The 24,248-nt window shown below is 36.1% G+C and overlaps 1 protein-coding gene across 1 annotated transcript in view; it reads left to right on the top strand.

The window, feature by feature from the left end:
* ARHGAP42 (Rho GTPase activating protein 42) overlaps positions 1 to 24,248 on the top strand; it is a 143,074-nt gene that overhangs the window by 109,263 nt on the left and 9,563 nt on the right. Inside the window, exons 9-22 of the mRNA XM_041487372.1 lie at positions 978 to 1,078; positions 3,382 to 3,491; positions 4,281 to 4,359; positions 5,225 to 5,264; positions 6,408 to 6,470; positions 8,278 to 8,352; positions 9,031 to 9,115; positions 10,313 to 10,371; positions 11,146 to 11,251; positions 15,444 to 15,603; positions 17,431 to 17,575; positions 19,524 to 19,904; positions 20,957 to 21,113; positions 22,247 to 22,309. Coding sequence (XP_041343306.1) covers positions 978 to 1,078; positions 3,382 to 3,491; positions 4,281 to 4,359; positions 5,225 to 5,264; positions 6,408 to 6,470; positions 8,278 to 8,352; positions 9,031 to 9,115; positions 10,313 to 10,371; positions 11,146 to 11,251; positions 15,444 to 15,603; positions 17,431 to 17,575; positions 19,524 to 19,904; positions 20,957 to 21,113; positions 22,247 to 22,309 — 1,624 coding nt within the window. The remainder of the gene's footprint in view (positions 1 to 977; positions 1,079 to 3,381; positions 3,492 to 4,280; positions 4,360 to 5,224; positions 5,265 to 6,407; positions 6,471 to 8,277; positions 8,353 to 9,030; positions 9,116 to 10,312; positions 10,372 to 11,145; positions 11,252 to 15,443; positions 15,604 to 17,430; positions 17,576 to 19,523; positions 19,905 to 20,956; positions 21,114 to 22,246; positions 22,310 to 24,248) is intronic.

Here is a 24,248-nt window from a genome sequence, read left to right as displayed (position 1 = left end):
GAGATAATGAATTGCCATCAGAGGAAAAATTGATTCCAAATAATTACAGATTTTGTTCTGCTAAGTGAAAATAACTTAAAATATAGGAGCAGAACAGCTAACTTTTGAGGGTACATAATCACTTGGATTTTCGATTCATGACTTTACTTTCTTCCAGAACACAGGCAATTGGAGAGCTTTCTCAAAGTCACTGTAACAGACCATATAGATTTCCACAGCTAGGTTTCTGGATTGACAGACGTCTGACTTACATAACTGATTCAGTCTCTCATATAACCACCACCTTTGTGAGAAGGCAAAACCTGTGTATCTGTAGCAAAACCACTAGGGTTTTTTCCCAACATTTTTATTTAATTCTTCACATTAAAAAAAAATTAAAAATTTAAAAAAAACAACCAAACACAACTAATTTTTTTCTGAAAAAATTAAAATACCATTTTTTAAAGTCAGAGTTCTTTTCTTTTTTCTTGGTTCTAGACAGGACTGGGTTAATTTTTGCAGTAGCCAGGAGTTGGGCATGACTAGGTCCTTACTCAATACCACCTCATCATTTTCTGCACATAGGGGAAGGGATCCTTTCTGGATCCTGAAGGTGGCAGAGAGAGCGCTCAGGTATTGTCAGGTGTCTCTATGTGGTGAGCACTCACATGTGAATCATTTGTCTCTTGTACACTCTGGTATTAATATTGTTGAAAACTCCTCAGGTCTGTTCTTGCCTTTTTCCTGCCTTGTTACCATAATAGAATGCTGCTATCCATCCAGTTGCCAAAGAATTCAGAGTTCAGTCTGCTGGAACTTTATTAGGCAACATTATCAAGCTGCAATATTTGAAATTTATACCGGAACAACATGTTCAGATTAAGAAATAAGGACTAGGCTGCATGTGGATGCTACTATATATCATTTTACTACACTAATTCCAACTATAATACTGGTAAAATTACAATTATTTTTGATACTATCTCTCTTTGCTCTAGGACCTCTTGGATTTACATGGGTAAAACATTACTGCACTTACGACAAAGGAACAAAAACTTTTACAATGAGTATAGCTGAAACAAAATCTGGTGGAAAAGTGGTGAGTTACTGATACATGAATGCATATATGAGCTGTATATTCCTTCTTTTTTATTAAGCATTTAAGAACTGCTAAAAGAAAAAAATGCAGGCAGATAAGGCTGATCTCACAGATGAAGCAGTGCATGTATCATATAGCATGAATAAATATTTAAGCAATATTTCTTTTAAAACATATTTAAATCACGCAGTAAATAACTAATGTGGTTGTTATAAAGGCATATGAAATTTATCACATTTGCACAGAATCATAGAATGGATGAGGTTTGGAAGGGGGCTCTGGAGATCTCTAGTATAAACTCAATTATAATTATAGGCTCAACCAGAACAGGTTGGTGAGGTCTGTGTCCAGTCAGGTTTTAGATATCTCCAAGGCTGGAGCGTCTATGAGCAACCTGTTCCAATGTTCAACCACCATGAAAACCTTTTTCTAAAGTTCAAATACTTTTTCTAAGTTCAAATACAAATTACTTGTGTTTGTGCCCATCACCTCTCACCCTTCCACTGGGCACCACTGAGAAGAATCTGACTCAGTCTGCTTTCCTTCCCATGTGGTATTTGTAGATTAGTCACTGATGTGATCCCTCTTTCCCAGACCAAACAGTCCCAGCTTTCTCATATGACAAATCACAGGATTTTCAAGGTTGGAGGAGACCTTCAAGGTCATCTAGTCCAACCGTCAGTGTAGCACCACCACAATCCCCCCTAAACCATATCCCCATGTGCCACATCCATGTTCTTCTTGTACACTTTCAGAGATGGTGACTCTACTTGGTTAACTTAATTCAATGCCTAACGACTCTTCCTGTGAAAATGTTATTTTTCATATCTAATCTGAACCTCCCCTGGCACAACTTAAGGCTTCTCCCTCATGTTCTTTCACTGAAGACATGGCAGAAGAGACTGACCCCCAACTCACAAAGCCTCCTTTCACATTGTTTTGCTCCAAGTCCTTAATACCTTGGTAACCATTAGCTGGACTTGTTCTAGCACATCATTGCCTCTTTTGTATGAGGGAGCCAGCACTGGGCATAGCATTCCAGGTGTCCCTCACTAGTGCTGGATGGAGGGTGAGGATCCCTTTCCTCCACTTGCCTGATGCATCCCAGGAGGCCAGTGGCCTTCTTTGCGGCAACATCACATTGCTGGCTCATGGTCACCTTGTTGCCCACCAGAACCTGAAATTCCTTTTCTGCCAAGTTGTTCTCTATCCTGTCAGCTTCATCCTGTCCTGGTGCCTGCTATTCATGGTGAACAGAATTGACCCCATGGGCATACCACTAGTGCCTGGCTGCAGGTGGACTTCTGTCGTGAGCTCAGCAGTTCAGGCAGTGTTCAGTCCACCTCATTATCTCACCCATATTTCACCTGCACTTGTCCATGAGAATGTAGTAGGATGTAGTCAAAAGCATGGCTAAAGTTGAGATAAACAATATTAATTGTTCTTCCATCATACACTGAGCCATCCAACACATTGTAGAGGGCTATCAGGTTGATCCTGTGTGATTTTTCCTTTATTAAATTCATGCTGACTGCTTCCAGTCACCTTTCTGTCCTTAATATGTTTGGAAGTGCTTTCCATGATTATTCACTTCATCACCTTCCCAGGGATAAAGGTGATGCAGACTGCCCTATGGTTCACATAAAATGTGAGGCCTCAGGTTGCATCAGGGGAGGTAGGCATTACAGAAAATTTCTTCACCAAAAGGGTCATCAAGCATTGAAACAGTCTGCCAGGGAAGTAGTTGAGTCACCAACCCTGGAAGTATTTAAAAGATGTGTAGATGGTTTAGTTGTGACCTTTTCCAACCTGAATGGTTCTATGATTCTATATCTTTCTGCTTGATCATTTTGAAGACAGGAGTGACATTTGCTTCCTGCCATTCCTCAGAATCCCCAGCTGTGTCAGCCTTGCCAAAATTATAGTGAGGTCTCACAATCATTGTGGCCAGAACTGGGAGTTAGTTAGCTTTATTCTTCAGAAATCTTTTTATCTGCATGTAGGAGTTGGCAGAATTACATGCCTTTCACCCTGACATGCATACAATCAAGTTGTATGTGCAGGTGTTCGTAAGATTTCAATTTAGGGAATTTTCTGAAAAATAATGATTAAGTAACAAATATAAGACAGAAAGCTATTAAATGTAGTCTTAATATACAGAAAAAAATATTGTAAATATTCCTAAATAATTTTAATCCCTATATTAAGGCATGTTCTTTGGACTGATCATGCAGTTAAATATAAGATGAAGCCAAGGTGTATAAGCATACTGCCTGTGCTAATTCCATTGTGTTGTTTTGTAGAATGGCCTTGTCACAAGCTCACCAGAAATGTTCAAGCTAAAATCTTGCATCAGGAGAAAGACAGATTCAATTGACAAACGTTTCTGTTTTGATATTGAAGTATTTGAAAGGTTTGTTTCCGTTGGGTTAACAATCTGAAAATAATTGCAACTGATAGGTAATAAGTACTCCCGTAATAGGAGCATGTTTGCCAATATATTTGTATACAGACAAACTAGGCTTTCAAGACTTAGTACTTCTTTTTTCAAACCTGGTTTTCTGATTAAATTCACTACACAGAATATGTGTTGTCTTTACTACATGATGTTTGCATGCAGATACAACATGGATTCTTATGGAACTTGTAGCAAAACTGACTGTCCTCTTTTAGAAACAGCTCATAAATATTCTTATAAATATTTTATAAATACTTGTTAATAAGCATACACTGTACAAATCTCTATTACTTTCAGAAATGTGTGGTAGTACTTTTTTTTTCTTGAAAGTTACGTCCACAATTTTTTTTCCACTTACTCCTGGATAGTATAATTATATCAGATACATGAGAATAGATTTCCTGTATTTAAGATACAGGTATGCAGTATTTGTAGAAGTATTTTTTCCAATCTCGGGAATAAAGAGAAATATTGAATTAATTTTTGTGTTAAAATATGATCAATAAACTGACTTTTTGAGTTATTCCCCTAAAAATTGTTTTATGACTGTTAACAAACTTTAAAAAAAAACAGATGTGTTTTATACCTAGCTCAAAATTATTCTGTTATATCAGAAGCTCTGATATAACTTTCTCTAACTTATGTCTGTCTCTTTTGTATTCATGTCACTATGCATGTGGATTCTGATTTTGGATACTGTTTGAGAAAAACAGTAACTTCAGTGAATGTGTGTGTTTTTGACAGACCTGGAATCATCACACTACAAGCTTTTTCAGAATCCAACCGAAAACTTTGGCTAGAAGCTATGGATGGAAAGGAACCAGTAAGGATATTTTTTAATTTTCATTTTACAGTTTTCTGTATCACATATTTCAGAAAGAAGCTAATATACATTTCAGATACTCTGTCACAATACCAACAAATAGAGTTATTTTCTTTGTGAGCCACTAATGCAAGTATATGATGAGGATAACTACAAAGTAGAAAAGTAGATCTATTAGTTTAAGCCTACATTTATATATATAATTATCCTATGTTAGGATATTGAAAGCAATACTATTTTAAGTAACACAATAGCACATTGTCTAATTCATGGTTCAGGTAACATATGTGAAGTGGTTGTTATTACAGTGGTAAAGAACAGCCATCTTTTGGGCACTTTCATGGAATAAACAATTAGTACCATCTCAGAAGGCATTGCAGAGAGCAGAAACACATGTTGAAAGCTACTGAGAGACAGGCTTGTCTGAGCTTTCTTCCCACTATTTGTATGCTCTTAAAACAGTGACTGAATGAGGCTGATGTCAGACCTGTATCTGATAGGAAAAGAATGGCTGATCCGTTTTGTGAACTCGATGAGTGTTTTTACATGCTTCTTCTTTGCCTGAACTAGTACAGGAATTATAATCACAAGCTGGTTTGAAATTTAACTCATCTGGACTCAGTAAATATGATTTCTGATGCATTAGTTACATTATGGTAGCACAGAGCTGTTAACCCAGCTGTGTGTTGGAGCAGTAAATGTCAAGAGATCATGAAAGGCAAGGTTGGGATTTCCCTAGCAGCAATCTAGTACATAGCATGTTTCAACTCTTCACAAACCTGGCAATAAAGGACTTAAAGCACAAACATTGTTCTATTGCGTTGTTGTTGTTTGACTGGTTTTTGTTCTGTTTTTTTTTTTACAGATCTACACACTGCCAGCCATTATTAGCAAGAAGGAAGAAAGTAAGCTCTTTATGTTGAGTTGCCATATCTCTTTCTAGATTCCTGTAATGTTACAGTTTATTGGTATATGTGTGGGAGAAAGAGATTATTTTATATTTTAGTTCTGTTGCTGTGGAATAACTTTGTTGGTTATCTAAACTTCCCCTGGCACAACTGGAGGCCATTTCCTCTTATCCTATTGCTTGTTACTTTCCCAAGTCCTTATCTTTTAGACATCTTTCCAGCCACAACTGCCTGGGGTTGTTGTGACCCAAGTGCAGGACTCGGCACTTGGCCTTGTTGGACCTCATACAACTCACTTTGTCCATTTCAACGTTTTGGATTAAGGTGTATATGCACCTGTTAGACATACAATGAGTAACAAAATTACTGTATTTAAAGGTACTATGAGTTTTATGTGCATAATTGTATTAACACTGTATTAACTGATTGGTTATTATCATATTATATTAAAACAAATATGTAAAAATAATTTAAATAATATATCTCCGAGAAAGAGATTTGTAAAATTTGGACATAACATCTTCATTGGAGGTATATTTGATACTCTGAAAATCTGAAATTTAAGCCATTATCTGTTTTTTTATATGATGGTGTTTATTTTAATGGTGACAAATACGCTGTTTTAAGATCTTTACTTAGTTAGAGTAGTGGGTATTGAACGTGCAACATTAATGAGAAGTACAATCACTTGAAATAAGGTGATTAATTAAACTCAGTAACAAGGATTGTTCTCCTACAAAATTACCTGTTCTCCTATAAAATTACCATTTTTATGAGTGATTATGTGCTTATGCAGGGAACAAAGAATATTGTTGTATTAAAAACAATGAATATATTCTGTTCATAATGTAGGTCCTGGACTCTTAAAAGCATTTTGCTCAGCAGCTTTCAACTGTATGTTTAGAGAGGCTACTGATTGCTGAGAAAGGCAGTAGAATATTGAGCTTCTAATAGTACAGAATGACTACAAAGTTGGGTTGTGAGTGCTATGGATGTATCTACAAAGACCCTGTTACAGAACAAGTCTTAAAATGTTATGGATAACTGTGTATTAGCCCTCCTTGACTAGTGCATGAGTATATTCTAAACAGAATATTTTGTATACTGATGTAGAAGAGTAATTACCCTTTTTTTTTATAGTGTACTTAAATGAAGCGGGTTTCAACTTCGTGAGGAAATGTATTCATGCTGTAGAAACAAGAGGTGCGTATTAAACCACAAATAAGGTCTTAGATTGTTGTGACTTTTTCTAAAATCTGGCCTTTTTTTAATCCTACATGTTTTACATCTGTGCTTTGAAGTGTATCTGTTATTTGGTTTGGACTTTTCATATTTTATCTGGGTGCTTTGCACTCCAAATTGTTGTCTTCAGTTCCAACAACAATTCTTAACATATTTAAGATTTTTAAACTTTTTCTGTAATTTCTTGTTGATTAGACAGCTTAATACACAATTGCACACATCTTTAGTCTTTCTTTTATGTGCTCTGACTTTACTTTTGTTTTGATACAACTGTAGGGAGTCTCAGCTCCCAGCTTTGGTTTCAGGTGTGAAATCAGAAGACCTAAAGGTGATGTTAACATTCTCTGCTGGTACATCTGGTTTTTTATAGAGCATAACCCCTATAATTTTATTCGGTAATGTTGTACATTGTTCTGTTTTGTTGTTTTGGGGTTTTTTTATGTTTAGCAGCATTTAATGTTTAGCAACACTTTTTTGTTAGTGAGAATGTAAAAAATGGAAGTAATAATCACTTTACCGATGAGGTGGTATCTAACAACTCACAGTAAGTTTTAAATGGAGACTGTATTATCACCTATAAAATGAGATAGCCTTTTCTTGAGTTGTCAGTGTACATAGCTCTTCTAACCCAAGTGTGGTCTCTCTGTGCAACTTTAAGCTCAACTTGAATTCAGTTTCAGCCATTGAATTCAGAATTCAGCCAGCAATGTTATCATTGTTGAGTCACTGCTGACTCAGAGCTTGTATTATTTTCTGGGGCAGCGAGGGTGAAAGAGTGTTTCAAAACAAAACACCTAGGTTATCTAAGATCAGATTTAGGAATGTTGTTTTCAAAGGAAAAGTAGACAATTTTTAAATGTTAAGGCTTGAAGTAGGGAGAATGGAAGACATTTAAATCCTGCTGATTTTAAAAGGCAGTTAAAAAAATAAAATAATCATGACTGAGATAATCAAATAAGTCTTAAGCTGTGCCAAGGGTAATATAGGTTACATATAAGGAAAAAGATTTTTACAGAAAGATTGATAAAGTGTTGGAATGGTCTGCCTGGGGAGATGGTGGAGGCACCATCCCTGGATGTGTTTAAAAGAAGACTGGATGTGGCACTCAGTGCCATGGTTTAGTTGAGGGGCTAGGCCATGGGTTGGACTCAATGATCTTTAAGGTGTCTTCCAGCCTAGTGATTCTATGTTCTAAATACTGTATTCTGAATGTCACTCTTTAACTTTATTTGTTATTATTATCTGTGCTATTAAAAAAGGCCTGGCAATTTTAACTGACAAACTCTCAATTGATGTGTTAGAACAGTATACAGTATATATTTTTGTTTTCATATAAATGTCAGTCACATCTTATTTGAAAGGGATGATGGTCTAAGCAAACACAGTTGCATAGTAATTCCACTGACATCTAGGCAATATAAACTTGTTCATGTGTAATGTGTTTTAGGACTGCTTTTGGGTCTCATTTTTCACTTTTTCTAGCCATCACCTTGTTGTTTGCTAATATGTGTCATTTCTATGCAGAAGGGTTCTGTTAATGTAAAATTATGCTTAGTGTATACTATGGTGTGGACTCAGTGGAATGAATTTGTTACTATCCCACTAGAGGTTGCAGTAGGGTAAAGCAGTACAAAGAATTTAATGTACAGTTTTCCATAAATACCTTTAGGTGTTTTGAAAACATACACCAAGAATGCACCAGCATATATTGAAATCACCATATTTTCATTATTTTAATTTTTTTCATCTGCTTGTTTCCCCATTGTAGGGATTACAATCCTTGGGCTATACAGAATAGGTGGCGTAAATTCCAAGGTGCAAAAGCTGATGAATACCATATTTTGTAAGTATCTGAAGTGAATTTGTGTCATTGTGCAGCGTGTGTGCTGTGATCTCTTTTGCCTCAACTGCTGTGCTCAAAAGAGTGTGTCACAATATTCACAATTTTGTACGTGCACTGGCTGCCACTGAAGTGAGTTTGCACTCTTAGAATGAGTGATTCATCTGCAGTTTCTTGTGTACATTAGTATTCACTTCTGCATGTTACACATGAGCAAATTACTAATAAAAATGCTTTTCTTCTTCTGGCTTTAAAGTTCTATTTATTGATATATATTTGTCTTGTTCCACAAGTTCTCCAAAGTTTAGTTCCATAACACATCATGGCTCACCTTAATAGACACTTATTCCAGTCTTTCACTTTTCTTGCTAATTGATCTCTCTGATGCTTGTGTTTGTATGTTTAAGACAATTGAAGAACCCAACTCTGTGGACTTTGGTTTACTTAACACTTCGATACAGTGCATAGTTAATGTTTATGGTTACTAACTGTGAGCACTAAATTTATTTTTATTTATAATTTGGCAGAGATGAAACAATTTAAATTGATCAGATTGGTGGTTAGTCTCGCTAATAAATAATTAATTGAGCTAAATGACTGATCTAGTAGTTTCTGTTTGCTACCTTTCTAGTTAATGTGTAAGTCAAACTGTAACAAAATCCTAATTCAAATTTCTAACAGCCCCTAAATCACCTCCTGATATGGATATTGATATGGAAATTTGGGACAATAAGACAATAACAAGTGGACTAAAAAACTACCTCAGGTAAGTATGATGCCACACAGTTTTGGTATTCCTTTTCTGGTACATCAATCTTTGGCTTGTTAATATTTCTTGGATACATTTCTTGTATCCATTGCCATGGTCATAAGTGAGTATTTTATTATCCTGCTTAATATTCCTGAGATTATGTATAATACAACACACCTTCAGCCTTTTAAAGATAATCCTGCCTTATATAGCCCTAAATTCAATCAATTGCATATTTTTATTTAAATTTTTTATGTTAACCACAAATCATGTTGTGCTCAGTCTTTTCTTTGTGAATCCCTTAAGTTGTGTACCATAAAATTTCATTACATTATGGTTGAATGAAAATCCCAGCAAAAGCATAGTTTTTTTTATGTAATGTTCTTAATATCTTCACAAATAAAATACCTCTCCTGTCATTTCTGCCGATAAGAGACAGAATATTCAAAAATTATGGTACTTCTGAGATAACCCTTTTGGATGTCAATATATGATGTCCAAAAAGAGACATAATAAAAAGTATGCAACCAGATGGTGGGTGTACTATGCCTTGTACAAATCTAGATTTCCTATACAAGTCACCTAACAAAGAGCAGAATCAGAAATCCCTATTAACCTGGAAAACATGCCTAGGATTTGTAGCAGGATGCTCTTGTACATTTCATTGAAAACACTGGCTTTGGTTGAAGAAATTTATAATACATCTTCAGAAGCCCAAGTCATTGTTGCTACTGTGTTTGTGAAATATGGACATGAATGAGCAAGCAGTAGCTGTGTGTTTGTGTCTGTAAGGCAACTCACAGTCTGCCTTTCAAAGGATGACTCTTTTGAGATCTCTCAGATCAGAATTTCAGTCCCAAATTTCATCATATTTTTGCCTTTTCTTTGGCAAAAGGTTGCTTCTGCAGCCTGTTATACCATGTCTGCAACTGTATTTATTCCTCTCCTACAATATGGAAGACAGGAAACATTGAGGCTTTGTGATGAAGTGACATTTTCCTTATTAACTTACATGGTGACACCAGATTCAATTCAAAATTATTTTCAGTGTACATGACTAAGTTTTATACTACTTGTAATCAGTCATCACTGAATTGGATTTCCTAGGACTAATAGAGCTTTGTGCAGATGTTGAGGGCTATCATAATCACACTCATAAAACTTAGATTTTGAGTCTGTTTTAAATTAAAAATTTGTTTTTTTCATAACCAGGTGTCTTTCAGAACCACTGATGACTTTCAAGCTGCACAAAGATTTCATTGTTGCTGTTAGTAAGTAAAAAGTAAAATGATAAATACACTTTCATGAAAGTAGTATTTTTTCTAACCCCTAATCTCCTCAGTCACTATCTTTACTTTTCTTCTTGCTCTAATATGCAGCGATCCAGCCCTCAAAACAGAGAAGTCACACTAGATGAAGCTGTTCAGTGGTTTGTTCTGATCTTTTTAGTGGTTCTGCGTGACTGCCTTCTGCATGAAGTTTGAACCCTCATTTAGATGTTTGTTTGTTTGTTTTATATAGGCTGATAATTCTTTTGTAACATTCATCCCTCTCATCTAGGGAACTTTATTTCCTGGCTTGCCTTGAGAAATCAAAAAGGGCAAAAGTGAACTCCTTTTCACAAATGGAGTAAATGGATCCAGAGATAATAGAGATCATTTTTCTAATGACTTCAGTTTAGAATTTGAAGATATTTCTCCATTTTCTCTTGTCCTTTATAAGAATAAAAGATACAAAATAATTTTTTTTTATTTTAATCTGTATTTCTTAGATTAAATCTTAGGCCTCACTGAAATGGCACATCAGGTCAATACTGCCATTAATTTGTTGGTTCCAGTATTGATAGTAATTGCTTTAGGCGAGTTCCTTGAAATACAGATTTCACAGTGTAATAAGTATAATCAAATTTTCCTCAGCACTTGAAAGCTAATTTTGTTTGGCTCCTCTTAATGCATGTTTGTGTTAGCATACAGGCATTGATGCCATTTGTAGTCACTTCTTAGCACATGTTCTGATTTATCAACAATTTGTTTTCTGTTTAATAGAGTCAGATGATCAGAACTACAGAGTTGAAGCAGTGCATGCACTTGTACATAAATTACCAGAGAAGAACAGAGAGATGCTGGACATCCTTATTAAGCACTTGGTCAAGTAATTATTTTTTATTTTTCTCTTTGGTATTATTGTAAGATGTTATAATTTCTGCTTTAAATTTGTCAATGTTGCTTAATCTGTTCTCTGTGCTGAAACAATGACACTTGAAATTACATTTGATTTCTAAAATACTGTTCTCAACTTAACTGGAATAATACTCTCTATAGAAACAGAATAAAAACTTAATGTGTTACCAAGATGGCAAACTATGTTTATAAAATAAACCTAGTCAATGTTTTCATTCATGCTTTTACTACAGGACTTGTAACCAATTAAATAGAAGAAACATCTAACACTATGCCAAGGTTGATGGAAAACTGGTTTGAATCTGTCTCTAAGTCTCAGAGTGTTTCAGGAATGAGATAGATCAGAAAGGAGATAGAATGAGATAGATTATATGATAATTCCTGTTCTTCATGTTTGATCTTATTTTTCTCTTTAGCAAGTCTGAAGTGTAGTATCACTTGAAAGCACTAATTTGAAGTACTTTTATTTATATTTTTGATATCTACATAACTGTCCAACTTTTGAATCTCCATTAATATTCCCTTGATTTTTAATTGTCAGATGGAAAACACTTTGCATTTCTTTAAATTTGTGACCTTTTGTCTTCACAGAATTACACTTGGCATGTGCTGTGAAATAAAAAATAAGACGAGTATTTATTCTCTTAAGTTTCTGTACATCTTTGGTTAGTTTTTGCTGGTATTTGCTCAGTACTTTTGAATATGTATTATTCTTTCTTATTTAGGATGCTGTATAGTACATTTATCAGTCAACTGGGAATGTGAATAGTGAAACAGTAGTTTTTCAGATAAGGCTCACACAACTCAGGCATTTAGAAGACATGTTTTAGAAGATATTTAGAAGAGTCCGTGTTTTGTGCATTCAATTCACTACATCCCAGATGTTTTGCGTTTTTGATCACTCCTTGAGCTACAAGCTGCAGTAAGCTGTCTACAGTGGAACCTAATGCAGTTCTACTTCCTGCTATAGAAAGGAGAACTTTGAACATTTCTTTGACAGGAAATCATTTAGCCCTAAAAAATTGGTTTTATCCCATTATGTCATTAGCCCCTGGAGAACAAGCATTATAGCAAGCTGCTGTAAATGCATTCATTGCAAAACCTGATTAGGCAGACCTTGCCTCTCATTATACTTGGGCTGACACAGAGAGCCAGATGCAAAAAAAGTTTCGTAAGTTTCTTTACTCACAGAATTGTTTAATTAACTAAAAAATACAATACCGACTCCCTCAGAACCCTCAAAAATGGGCAAGTATTTAATGAAGGATTAACAATTTTGTAAAAGCTGCTGGTCTGGAAGCTTCAAAATTAGAGGAATATAACACCATAGGAACTGACTTATTTGTCAATGCAGTTACAGTTAGGCAAGGATTCCTTTCTTTTCATTTCTTTTCTCTTTATTCTCAGTGTGATCTCAGATGCAATTCCAAAGAAAAGCATACCTGTAGTATTCCCTTATTTAACTGTTCTCTTTAACTTTCGCTTTTCTCATCTTTGTTATTAATTTCATATAGATGTAATCTTAATTTTACACTGAATGCCTTCAGTACTTTTCTTTCCAACATAAAATTCACCCCTTCTAATTTCCATGTAATTTGCCAGCTGTTGTTTATGCTAGCAATTCTAATAAGACTGAATCTAAAATTAGTCTCTTGAGTGTATTAGCCATCTTCCTCCCTCATCTTTTTCCTACCATTGTGTGGAGATATTTCAAGGAACAGATAAGTGGCAGGTAAAGTGCCTAATTTTATGGAAATGGGAAAACTTGGAGGAAAAAAATCCAACCTCCTTTTTTCATCATTCTTTTGCTGAAGATCCAGTTTCAAAGTGCATAATTCCTTCCCTATATTTATTTTAACTGTTCAGTTCCTTTATAAATGCTTCTGCAATAAAGTGAAAATACTGTAGCTCTGGGTTATAAAATAAGGATAATGTTATTTTTTCTTGGTTTAAGTCTTTACATCTTTGCCTAGCTTGACTTTTGTGTTACCATACAAATTTAAATAGGATCAGATGTGGGATGTAGATCATACTAGAAACAAACAAACAAAACTGGCAAAAAAGCACCTAAGCATCCTAAAAAGCACGCTGGAGAGAGGTGATACTGCATGGATACATAGTCAGTAGCTAGGCAAGCTTGGCAAGTCTGGTGTTACTTCCACATGGATAACTCATTGTTTGGTTTTTAAACCTATCTAGTCAAATTATGTCTACTCTAAAAAATGAATCATTGTATGATTTAACAATACAGTGCTTTTCTGTGGTAGGCAGTTGGGAGTCTGCAGTCTGCCAGTATCACGAATTTGCTGGTGATACATCAAATGAAGAGATTCTGAGGAGAAAGCAATGGCATTTCCATGAATGCCCTACAGCTACCTGAAATGCATGATTACCTCAGCTTGTGTCTGTGCTGTAGCTCAGCACCAGTAGGAGTAGGTCAGGGGAAAGTGGCTATCAAAATGATCCATTTACAGCCCTAGGTTCTTTCTCTTTTGCAAGAAATCGAGCCTTTGAAATGCGTTGTAGAAAGCCCTTTCCCACTGCAATGTTATTGAATTCACCATTTCTTTTATTAACCAAGCTCCCAAATTTGTAACCAAGGAAACCCAAACACCAGACAAACACTACCTTCTCTCTTATGCTGTAAGACTGTAGTATTTGTGTAACAGACCTCTACAGTTACTGTGCAGCACACAGCATAGTAACATTGCAAAGGGAGGGGTTTTTTTAAGTTTTTAATACCATATCTAGAGCAGTTATTCAACATTCCAGTTTCATTAAAATACTAGTGGACTTCCCAAAAGACCCTTAGTCACCTACGATAAACATAAGATCTGTTTCAGAGAAAGTTAGATTAAGCTAACAATGTGCTTTAACAGTGGAGTAATTTTCATGATAGGGCTTCCAAATAATAATCTCTGCCAGTGTGTCTGTCTGAGGTAACATTTTGGAAAGTTTTGAGATAACTTATTGAAGCAATATAAGAAATATGTAAGAAGATAGGCATTTCTTTTCCTGCAGTTTATAAATGTGCTGCCTCCTATACAAAACCCTTTCCCATATTTCTCCTACTGCTTGATGTAAATGGGGTGCTAAAATCTTCCTGTCCCAAATATGAAGGGAAGGTTTTATAGATTTTACTATTTCTTAATTTTAAAAGTTGCAAGAGTTATGTTAATTGTGTAGGAAATTGCTAAAAATGCTCAGCTTGACCATAGTAGCAGATGGCTGTGAGAAGGAAGAGGAAAGTGGGAACCAGTGCCTCATTAATAAGTTCAATTTGGTAACAGTTTCAATAAGATTAGGCATTAAGGTGATTTTAAAATTCTGACTTGGCATAATATTACTCAGACATGAGGAAATAGGACAGCTATGACTGGGGAATCACTGGCAGATGTTTCAAAGGATCTATGATGATACAGTTTTTAATTGGCAAACCTTAGTAGTAAGAAGTCATTGAGTATTACTGATTGAAATTTAACTATCTGATAAGTTATTGGGAAAACCAAGCTTTTAAATTCTACATTAAAAGAAAAGCAGAAAAGGTAAAGTATGTGATAACAGAATACACAGAAGTAAAAGGTTAATATATTACAAAGCCAGATGTCATTATGATCATCTAATGTTATCTATCACACAGAAACAATAATTGCACTTAATCTATTGATCCTGTGTTTTCATCAAATTGATAAAGAGATCCTATTACAAATTAAGTGTTTTCAGTAACTAAACTTCATTCCTTTACATGAACACTAAGGTATATGGTAGATCTCTGTTACCACACAGCACCAGTCAGAAGTATGTAAGGACCTGTATAATCATTAGAGAGAGACAGTGCTTGCCCTACGACTTCTAAACTGAGGTGTTCTCAATCTCTCTGTGTAGTCCTCCAAATACAGCCTTTCCCTGTCAGGTATATCAGGAACTGAAATACTACTCTAGGAAGACATACTGACTATTCATTAAGTTATTGCATGATTGGAGCCTTAATGGAAACATAGCAGTTCTACTACATTGTATTTTGATTCTAGAGTAAGTGGAAGTTTTAAAAATGTATTTTAAAGAGAGGCATGAACTTAAGATCTTGTAAAAGTAGTTTTTGCCTGTTAAAATTGTAGTTTAGCACAGCAATTAAATCACATATTGTTTGTGTTCATTTAAAGGGTATCATTGCACAGTCAACAAAATCTAATGACTGTATCCAACCTTGGTGTTATCTTTGGACCAACTCTGATGAGAGCACAAGAAGAAACCGTGGCTGCTATGATGAACATTAAGTTTCAGAATATCGTCGTTGAAATTCTGATAGAGCATTATGAAAAGGTAGAAAGAAATTATGTTTTGTTATGAAGTGCAACTAAGATCTCATTTTCATGACCATCATTAAATCTTTAAGAATAAAGAGTCCAAAATGTGTAGAAGGTCATTAATAGAAATAATAGCTTCTTCCCGCTCCTTGCTATGGGTCTCTATTCCTAGCAATTTTTCATGGCTGTGCAAGGTACAGATCCAAGACTTAATTTTCCATGCTTTGAAGGCATTGCTCTGAATCTTCAGTTGCTTTCTGAATATTGCTTCCTGAATCTAGAAACAGAAAGAGAAGGTCATAACTTTGCTCCTGGCTGCTCCAGCTCTTTCTTGCTACCATTGTATGAAAGTTCACCCTGGGTGAATGCACAGTTTCTCCTCTGAGTGCATCAGGTCAGAATGTTCCTGGCCATTGCTGTCCTCAGAGGACATGTCAGCTGCGTAGTAGAGATAGTCACTTAAAAGAGTTGAGAAGGACTTGAGCAGGAAATCTTACACACTTACTTTCAATCGCTACCATTGCTGATATCAGCTTCACTGAAAGACCTCCTCAGATTTTTTGTTTTAATTTTAAACTATTTGCTTTCAGAATTCAGCCAAACATTCAAAAACTCCTTTACTTAGCAGTCAAAAGCAGTTTTATTCTAGGGATCTTAGTTGAGCTATGTCATCTCCTCTGATGACTGACAAAACAAAGTGAAAAAAGTTGGAGTTTCTTTCACTACATACTACTCAGCTAAGGGGCAGTTCCCAGTCAACAGCACAATCCCTTGCACTGGTTGATCAGTAGGTGCTGACAGTACAGCTTGGTATCATCAGTTATGATATGATCACAGGGACTCCTCAAAATGGCTGTGAGCCTGATAGACTTCTTGGCTCTGATTGCAAACGTATATATTGCATTTTTCCAATACTGAATTTCTTCTCCAGAAAATCAGAGCTCATTCTGCACAAAGACTATGACTGCATAACCAAAGTCACTCCTGCTCTATTTCTCTGTCTACAGATACGTTTTTATATTGATGTGCTACTCACTAGTGCTTAATACAGTTTTAATGTACTGCAAGAGCATCTCAAGATGTTCACCCAAGTATTTCCTACTGTGGAAGGACATTTGCTTTCTTCCACTTCTATGGATGGCACACAGGTGTCTTTTCATGGTTTACTTCATCTTCTTTTGGGAATGCCCTATGGCTAGAAGGCCCAGAAATCCTTTGACAGATGCCTTCTGGCATAGCATGGTAAAAAACTAGATTGTTTTTTTTTCCAGCGATGAAGTGCAAAATTCAGTGGTAGCAGTGGTATGTAAAAGATAAGAACCAGGAGATGCCCTAAACATAAAGTTGTTCCTCATTAAACTTGACTTGTTTGGTCAAATAAAGCTTTCTGAAATCTAAATTTGATTGTAATAAGTTATGACTGTGACATATTTCTGTCATATATAAAAACTTTCTTTGGATCACAGAGCCAAAAAAATCAACTTTGTCATAATATTTTAAAAAATAATGTTACTTCTTGGAGAAGAATCATTAATAGGCACCTATTTTGTTTTAAAATTTCAACTGTTAACAGTTGAAATAACTTCTTAACAAGAGCTAGAAAATAAATCTACTTCAACAAATTAATACAGATATTAAGTACAGCTCAGTATTGTGGTTCTTGAGTTGTAAAATGAGATCAAAGCAAAGCTTATATTCTGTGCCTTTACTCTTTTGTAATGTATGAGACTATGATAGTGTTAATTTCAAGCATAGTGGGGAGGAAAACAAATGGATTAATAATGAAACTGTAAGAGTACCCCTGTTGTTTAATGACATTTTTTCCTTTTTTTTAATCATTCAGATATTTCACACTGCACCAGACCCCAATATTCCTCTTCCCCAGCCTCAGTCCCGATCGAGTTCAAGAAGAACAAGAGCAATTTGTCTTTCCACAGGCTCACGTAAACCCAAAGGAAGATACACACCATGTCTAGCAGATCCTGACAGTAAGTTTGTCATTGCATACTGGTTATCTTGCTTTTTATGTCATCTTTTAATTTTGCTTGAATAATATTCTGTAGATACTATATTCCAGTGATCATAAGCATCAGCTTTTTAACCTCTGTGAGTCACAGCAGCACTGACTGACTGCATTCCTCACTTCTCAGATGAGGAGGGATGTTTGGTTAGGATATTGGGTGGTTGGATGTTGGTAGGCAAGTCTTGTGTTGCATACAGTGTTCAACATCATTTAAACATTATATCCTCCTATTACAAATGTAATTCAGTAAAGGATAGGAGATCAAAACCATCACTTGGCTTTTTTCACATGCATGCAACTGTGGTCATTGCTTCAAAGTCAGCCACTGCCTCAGCTGCCAAAACCACTGAAACTTTCTTAGGTTTTCTGGAATGGAAACAAACTCTACTATTCCTGGGAGAAGCAGTGCACTCATCATATGGCTTGCTGTTTAACAGCAGGGAGTTTTATCTATAATTAACTGCTTGTTTAGAATGCTTACTTAATTTTATATAGATGTAATCAAAACGTTTTACTTCATTCATTCTCATCCATTTGGATCACCACTTTTTTACTTACTGGATGGACCTGTAAGGAGTATTGAAACTTTATAAAAGCTTATGTCGCTAACAATTCCACTACTGCAACAGACTTCCTAAAGAATTTCTGTGTCCTTTGCTTCCTCAGAAAGATTTATATGAGACTGGATCAGTAAGTTAATCCACAGTTAAAGTGCATCTGTTCTTGAGGATCTTTAGTAATTCTGAAGTCTGTAATGTTAAGAAATCTATCCTCAGTATATTCTTGCACAGCTGCTGCACTTTCCATAGGCCTGTGTTACTTGTTTCCTGCCAGGGAGAGTTTAAATACTAAGTAACAATAGCTCTCTGCACGTGGATTGCCAGTGTGAATGACATGGGGTCCCAAGTAAGAAGTTACAAAGAAACAGTCAGTTACACTCACCAGAGGAGAAACTGGGCAAGTTTCAAGTGTTTTTCACTGTGTAACTGCAATGAATGAATACCAGTATAAAAAAGAGATATTTCTGTGCAAGTATTTCACAGAGTGTATGCAAACTTCTTCAGGCTTTGCCAGGAGAGCTTCAGGTTGGACATCAGGAAGAATTTCCTCGCTGAAAAGCTTGTCAAACATTGAAACAGACTTACCAGGGAAGTGGTGGAGTCTCCACCCCTCAAAGTATTCAATAAATGATGTGACATTTAGTGCTATGCTTCACTTGACATGGCAGTGTTCAGTGAAGGGTTGGATTCGATGATCTTGGGGGTCTTTTGCAATCCATATGATTGTATGACTTCTGTGATGCTGCGTTTGGTGGCAGTTTGATGGCCACTCAGTCTGATCCAACAGCTCTCCTTCTGTGTTTTGCTTATTAGCTGAAACTCAGCACATGTATAAACAAGTTCCAGTTAGTATCTCGCTTGTGCCATGAAGCACTGAGGTAGAAGCAGAAGTACTCTTCTTTCCAAATATCTCTAGGTGTGGCAGGTAAGAGGGAGCCAAGGCTTCTGGCAATAACATTTTCAGAGTAGAAGATGGTTTTAAGTCATCATTTAAATGAAGCATGGACACAATTATATTGCAGGAAATAAAGGAAATCTGTATGGGGTGAGAAAAGAGATACAGGTTTCATATGGTAGGGAATGATAAAAAATGATAGAAAATGCATCTGACAGAAAATGAATCAGCCAGTCTTACAACTTTCAAGGGACTGATACTCTGTAAACAGGCAACATGAATCTTCAAGTTGTAAATAAAAAAAAAGAGTTGTGTTCTTCGTGCAGGAAACCACAGATTAATGAATTTGATAACAAGTAAGGTACAAAGAGCTAAAAGTGGTGGGAAAGAAATGTACATGATTAGAAAATGCAGATTATGTTTTTCACTCTCTCTCCCTTCCCCTGCCTCCTCCCTAGGTGACTCGTACAGCAGTAGCCCCGACAGCACTCCCATGGGCAGCATCGAATCTCTATCTTCTCACTCCTCCGAGCAGAACAGCACCACCAAGTGCACGCCCTCACAGCCAAGGGAGAAATCAGGAGGGATTCCATGGATTGCTTCTCCTGCTTCTTCTAATGGCCAGAAAAGTTCAGGCCTGTGGACTACGAGTCCAGAATCCTCATCAAAGGAGGATGCAACCAAAACAGACGTGGAATCAGATTGCCAAAGTGTAGCTTCTGTCACTGGACCAGAAAATGCCTCTCCACCGACAGACCTGACCAAAAAGAGTTCCTACAGTCTGTCTGGGCTGAAAAGGTCCTCTGCATCTTCCCTTAGATCAATTCCATCAGCTGAAGGTAATTTCCAAAGTCGTTTATCACATCAGTTTTAACTTACGCATCAGAAAACAAGAGCTGGGTCTGAAAGCTAATGATACTCATTAGTCGTTTGTTTGCTTGTTTATAATTTTTGTGCTATGTTGTTTCAGTTTTTAAACTGCTTCTGACATATTTCCATTGCTTATAACCTGCACAGTTCACACAGCTTAAAAAAAAGTTTCTCAAATTTAGATCACTCAATATCCTCCTATGATTCACCTATAATCTATGATACAGAATAATACTATAGATTAGAAATATTAGTAATAGAGCTATTGTGCTTCTATTTTGGGACCTCTGTATTATGACAGCTTTTAAAGCATTATTAAGCTTTGGTTGGTTTTTGACATAAGGAGAGAAGCAGATGCAGTTTTCGTCTTGCAGAACATCCATGGAAACAGGGCAGCAATCTAATGATATTTCACCTGAAAAGACACATGTGGACATGGCTTGCATTCATTAAAAGGACTTCTTTTGTGTGCTATACAGTCTGTACACATATAGATTTGTTTTATCAATTTACAGTGGCAATTGTTTAAGGCAAATCATGGTCATTTGTTCCTCAGTATATTTTTTAAACTGCATGAAGCTTTTGTGGATATCAAAATGTTAATTCAAACAAATTATTGTGGTCTGATTTCACACTATTTTGATCAGTGGACTTCCTGGGAACCATTTCCCGATGATTTTTTTTTTTCAATTTTATGCAAAGTGCTGCTTTATAAATGCTTTTGTTGTCACTTTTTCATGATTGTACTATCTAGCCGTGTAATTGCAACGTAATTTTTTAGCCTTCTCAGTTTTAGTGTCATTTTCTCATTTTTCTGTTGATTCTTTCCTCCTGGCTTTTTGTCTGAAAGATGGTTTCTTCTTGCTCTTAGTAGATAGTTTCTCTACCTATTTTGACTCCTAAAAAAAAGAAAAAAATCCCTCAACAACAACAGCACAACCTTTGCTTTGCGCAGTTATACATGTTTTGTAACAACTTCAAATCAGCTTTAATGTTCCCTGTAATTTGATGTTTTCTTTAGGTAACAAAAGCTGCAGTGGATCTGTACAGAGCTTATCTTCAACAGATACCAAAGATACACTAAAGGCTCCACCAAACCCTGATTTGCCTCCCAAAATGTGCAGGAGATTAAGATTAGATACGGCATCCAGTAATGGCTATCAAAGACCAGGATCTGTGTAAGTCATTAAGGCCCTTTGGAGATTTGTGTTGTTACGGTATTGCCTATTATAAAGTGATTCCAGAAACGTTCATAAGTAATTGAAAAAGTAAGCATGAATACTTGATTTTAATATTTCTGTATTTATTAATTATTTATCTAGTTTTGTTAAAAATGTAAACAAAGGAGATGGCACGAAGTCTGTTTAAGTCAATTGAAAGACTACCATTGACTTTATGAGACTGGAGGCGAGGTAGAAATATTTCCTAGGAAAATTATAGTATTGTTATCTCTGGTTCTTCTGGAATTTAATATTTCAAGGAGGAGAAATGCTATTTACTATGATTACACGGACATAGACAGCTATGTCTATGTTGTTATCTCGGAAAAATAATCAGATTTTATTTGTGAAGTCAAAAATTGGAGAAAGGAAAAAGAAAACAAAACCAGCCTTCAGCTCTGAAGTGTCTTCAGTTGCTGCATGATAAATAGTTGATTTTTAACAGCTGGGGTTTGGTTTGGTTTGGTTTTTGTTTAGTTTTATTTCTTTAATGCTGAAAGGAAGGTAGTTCTAAGCAATAGAGATTATGATTTAGCCTTGTGATTGAGATTTGGGTTAATAATGTTTCTCAGTGCTTTCAGAAGACTGAAAAGTCAGAAGATCTCTCCTGATTTGACTTTGACCCAGAATATCTGTGTCCCCATGAACAAGTATTTCCAGATCTGCAGAGCATCAAGAAGTTTTTCAAATACTGCAGGATATTCAATCTCTCCACTTTGTATCTGGAAGGGATCACTGTAGTCATTTCACAGATTCACGTGTCTTACTTAAACAGAGAATTCTGCACAGCTCAGAGTTCCAGCATAATAGTGAAAGATTTTCAGTGAAAGCATTTCCAATATATCTATTGGCCATCCATGAATACAGTTTTAGCACAAGATGTTGAGGTTTCCATTGGTAACTCAGCATGGCACTGGAGCATGTGGAAGTCTGTTGCCCCAGTTAGATTACATCCTTAAAAAGTCTGGTAAATAGGGATGTAAGTGAATAATTAAAAAAAAAAAAAACATTCAAAGCTGTCCATGTGTTTAGATGATTAGAAGTGAAACTAGTGTGTGTAGTATAAAGCAAGGCTTTGCATTTATTTTCAGAGTGGCTGCTAGAGCGCAGTTGTTCGAAAGTGCTGGTTCACTTAAACAAGTTTCTTCAGGACGGTAAGTGCTACAAACTGTTTGACATTCTGTAAAATCCTTTCTGTTTTGCTGGCTTCAGAGGCTGAAAAGAAGAGTTGAAGCTTTGTTCTGTGTCTTTTGGACAGCATCATGTGGCATGTGGAATTTTTTTGATTACTAAGCTCATCCTTTCTTCAAAAGAAAGGTAAATTTCACAGAGAATAGCAGCCAGTCTGGTTAGTCTCTCATCTGGGGGAATAGTGAGAGAGATTCAGGTCAGCTGTCTGCTTAAGGACACAGATACAAGAGAAAATTACCAGTATTGAAATTATGATGAGGGTGCTGTATTTTCTCCATACAGCTTTTGGATGGAATGGCTTCAGCAGAGTAGCAAACCTGCTGGTTTACAGTAAATTGCTCATATAGTCAGGTCTGGACTAACATCTACTTCAGAAAGTTCAAGATTATCTTGATCAAGATTTCTGTCTTTACCATCACACCTTCCATGCCTTGGTGTCTGTCTGGAGAAACTGTTGACCTTTCTTCTTGACAGTGTGCAGCAGAAAGTATTGGCATTTTTTTTCACAATTGTTTGCATTTATTTCATTAATTTGATTCATTTTTATATTAAATGAATTTAGAATGTTCCAGTAAGTGTTTGTCTAGGAAGCAATATCTTCTGTACATAACTACTTCCCTTACAATTAATAGACAAAGCAGATAAGTAAATAAATGCATGAAAACATCTGTCTCTATTCTCACTGTCCGAACCTTTAAAATTCTTTGAGACAGAACAGAGATTTAGAGCAGATCACTGCTTTACTCACTGATAAACCCACAACTTACCAGAGCTGTTGAGCAATGAAAAAAAGATGTCAATCCATGAATCCAGAAGTAGTAGCCTAAAGCAGCACGGATGTAAAGGAAGATGCCAACATGCTGAAATGTGTGGCCATGGAATGTCCATCCTCTCTGGCAGATCTAGCAGGGGAGGAAAGAAAAAGCTCTTCTGCAAAGGCCTACTGATTTTTGAGAGAAGCAGCTTTCAGGAATCAAGGCTCTTGTTTTGTGTAGTACTGTGAACTGTGAGATGAACAAAAAGGATGGTGGCAGGGGAGGAAAGGGGTGTGAGAAGATCAGGGCAATAATTTAAGGAAGAAAAGTATAAATGAAGGGTCTGGAATGTTCTTAAGCAGTGCCCTAAGTTGAAAGCAATGACTGCTTCACCAGTCCTGAATCATTTCATCTTCAACACTGTTCCTTTTCTTATTCTGTATTACTTCCTTCTTTCAAACTCTCCCCTGTTGTTCCTTCAGAGCCTGTGCCACCTGTATCTGTATATAAAAAGCATGTAAGAAGCAAAAATCTGACAAAGGAAAAAGTAGCAGTTTGGTAATGGATGTGGAGAGGGGATAACAAAGCTGAAAGCACTGAAAGGCTGAATAGCTCCTCTACTTCAGGCTTCATAAGAAGGCAGAAGAGCAATAGGAGCAAGGAGAATGGAAAATGAGATGTTAGGAGGCAGAATGAGGAAGAAATCAGAAGTAGCTCAACTGTTCTTATAGTGCTGCTTAAGTCTGAGTATGATTTTGCAATTCAGAACCAGCCATTATTTAGCTGCATTTTATGAACATGATGGCTGATTTAAAACTGTAGAATAGCCTTTGTTGTTTTGGGGGTTTTTTTGGCTCTGAAGTATGTAGAAATCATGGTAATTACAACTTGGTCATGCAGTAAAAAGGCCTCCCGTGTTCATAACTCCTAACCAGTTAATATATGCAGGGCCAAGTGTAAGGCAGAGAAACTATTTTTAAGCTGCCTGGTTTGGTACCAGAAATACTCAAGTCAAGAGAGTGTTGGACTCTCTGCATGGATAATTTACCCTGCTAAGATAAACTTTAAGCTACTGCTTACCTATGCAATATAGAATGTAAGTAACTTCATCCCTGCTTGAAGCTCCTGTTGCCTGCTGTGGTCTTTT

Source organism: Pyrgilauda ruficollis, unplaced genomic scaffold, assembly GCF_017590135.1.
Source record: "Pyrgilauda ruficollis isolate IOZ18807 unplaced genomic scaffold, ASM1759013v1 scaffold8, whole genome shotgun sequence".
Classification (NCBI taxonomy): domain Eukaryota; kingdom Metazoa; phylum Chordata; class Aves; order Passeriformes; family Passeridae; genus Pyrgilauda; species Pyrgilauda ruficollis.
The sequence above is the reverse complement of the archived record's forward strand: the minus strand, read 5'-3'. Positions and strand labels throughout refer to the sequence as shown.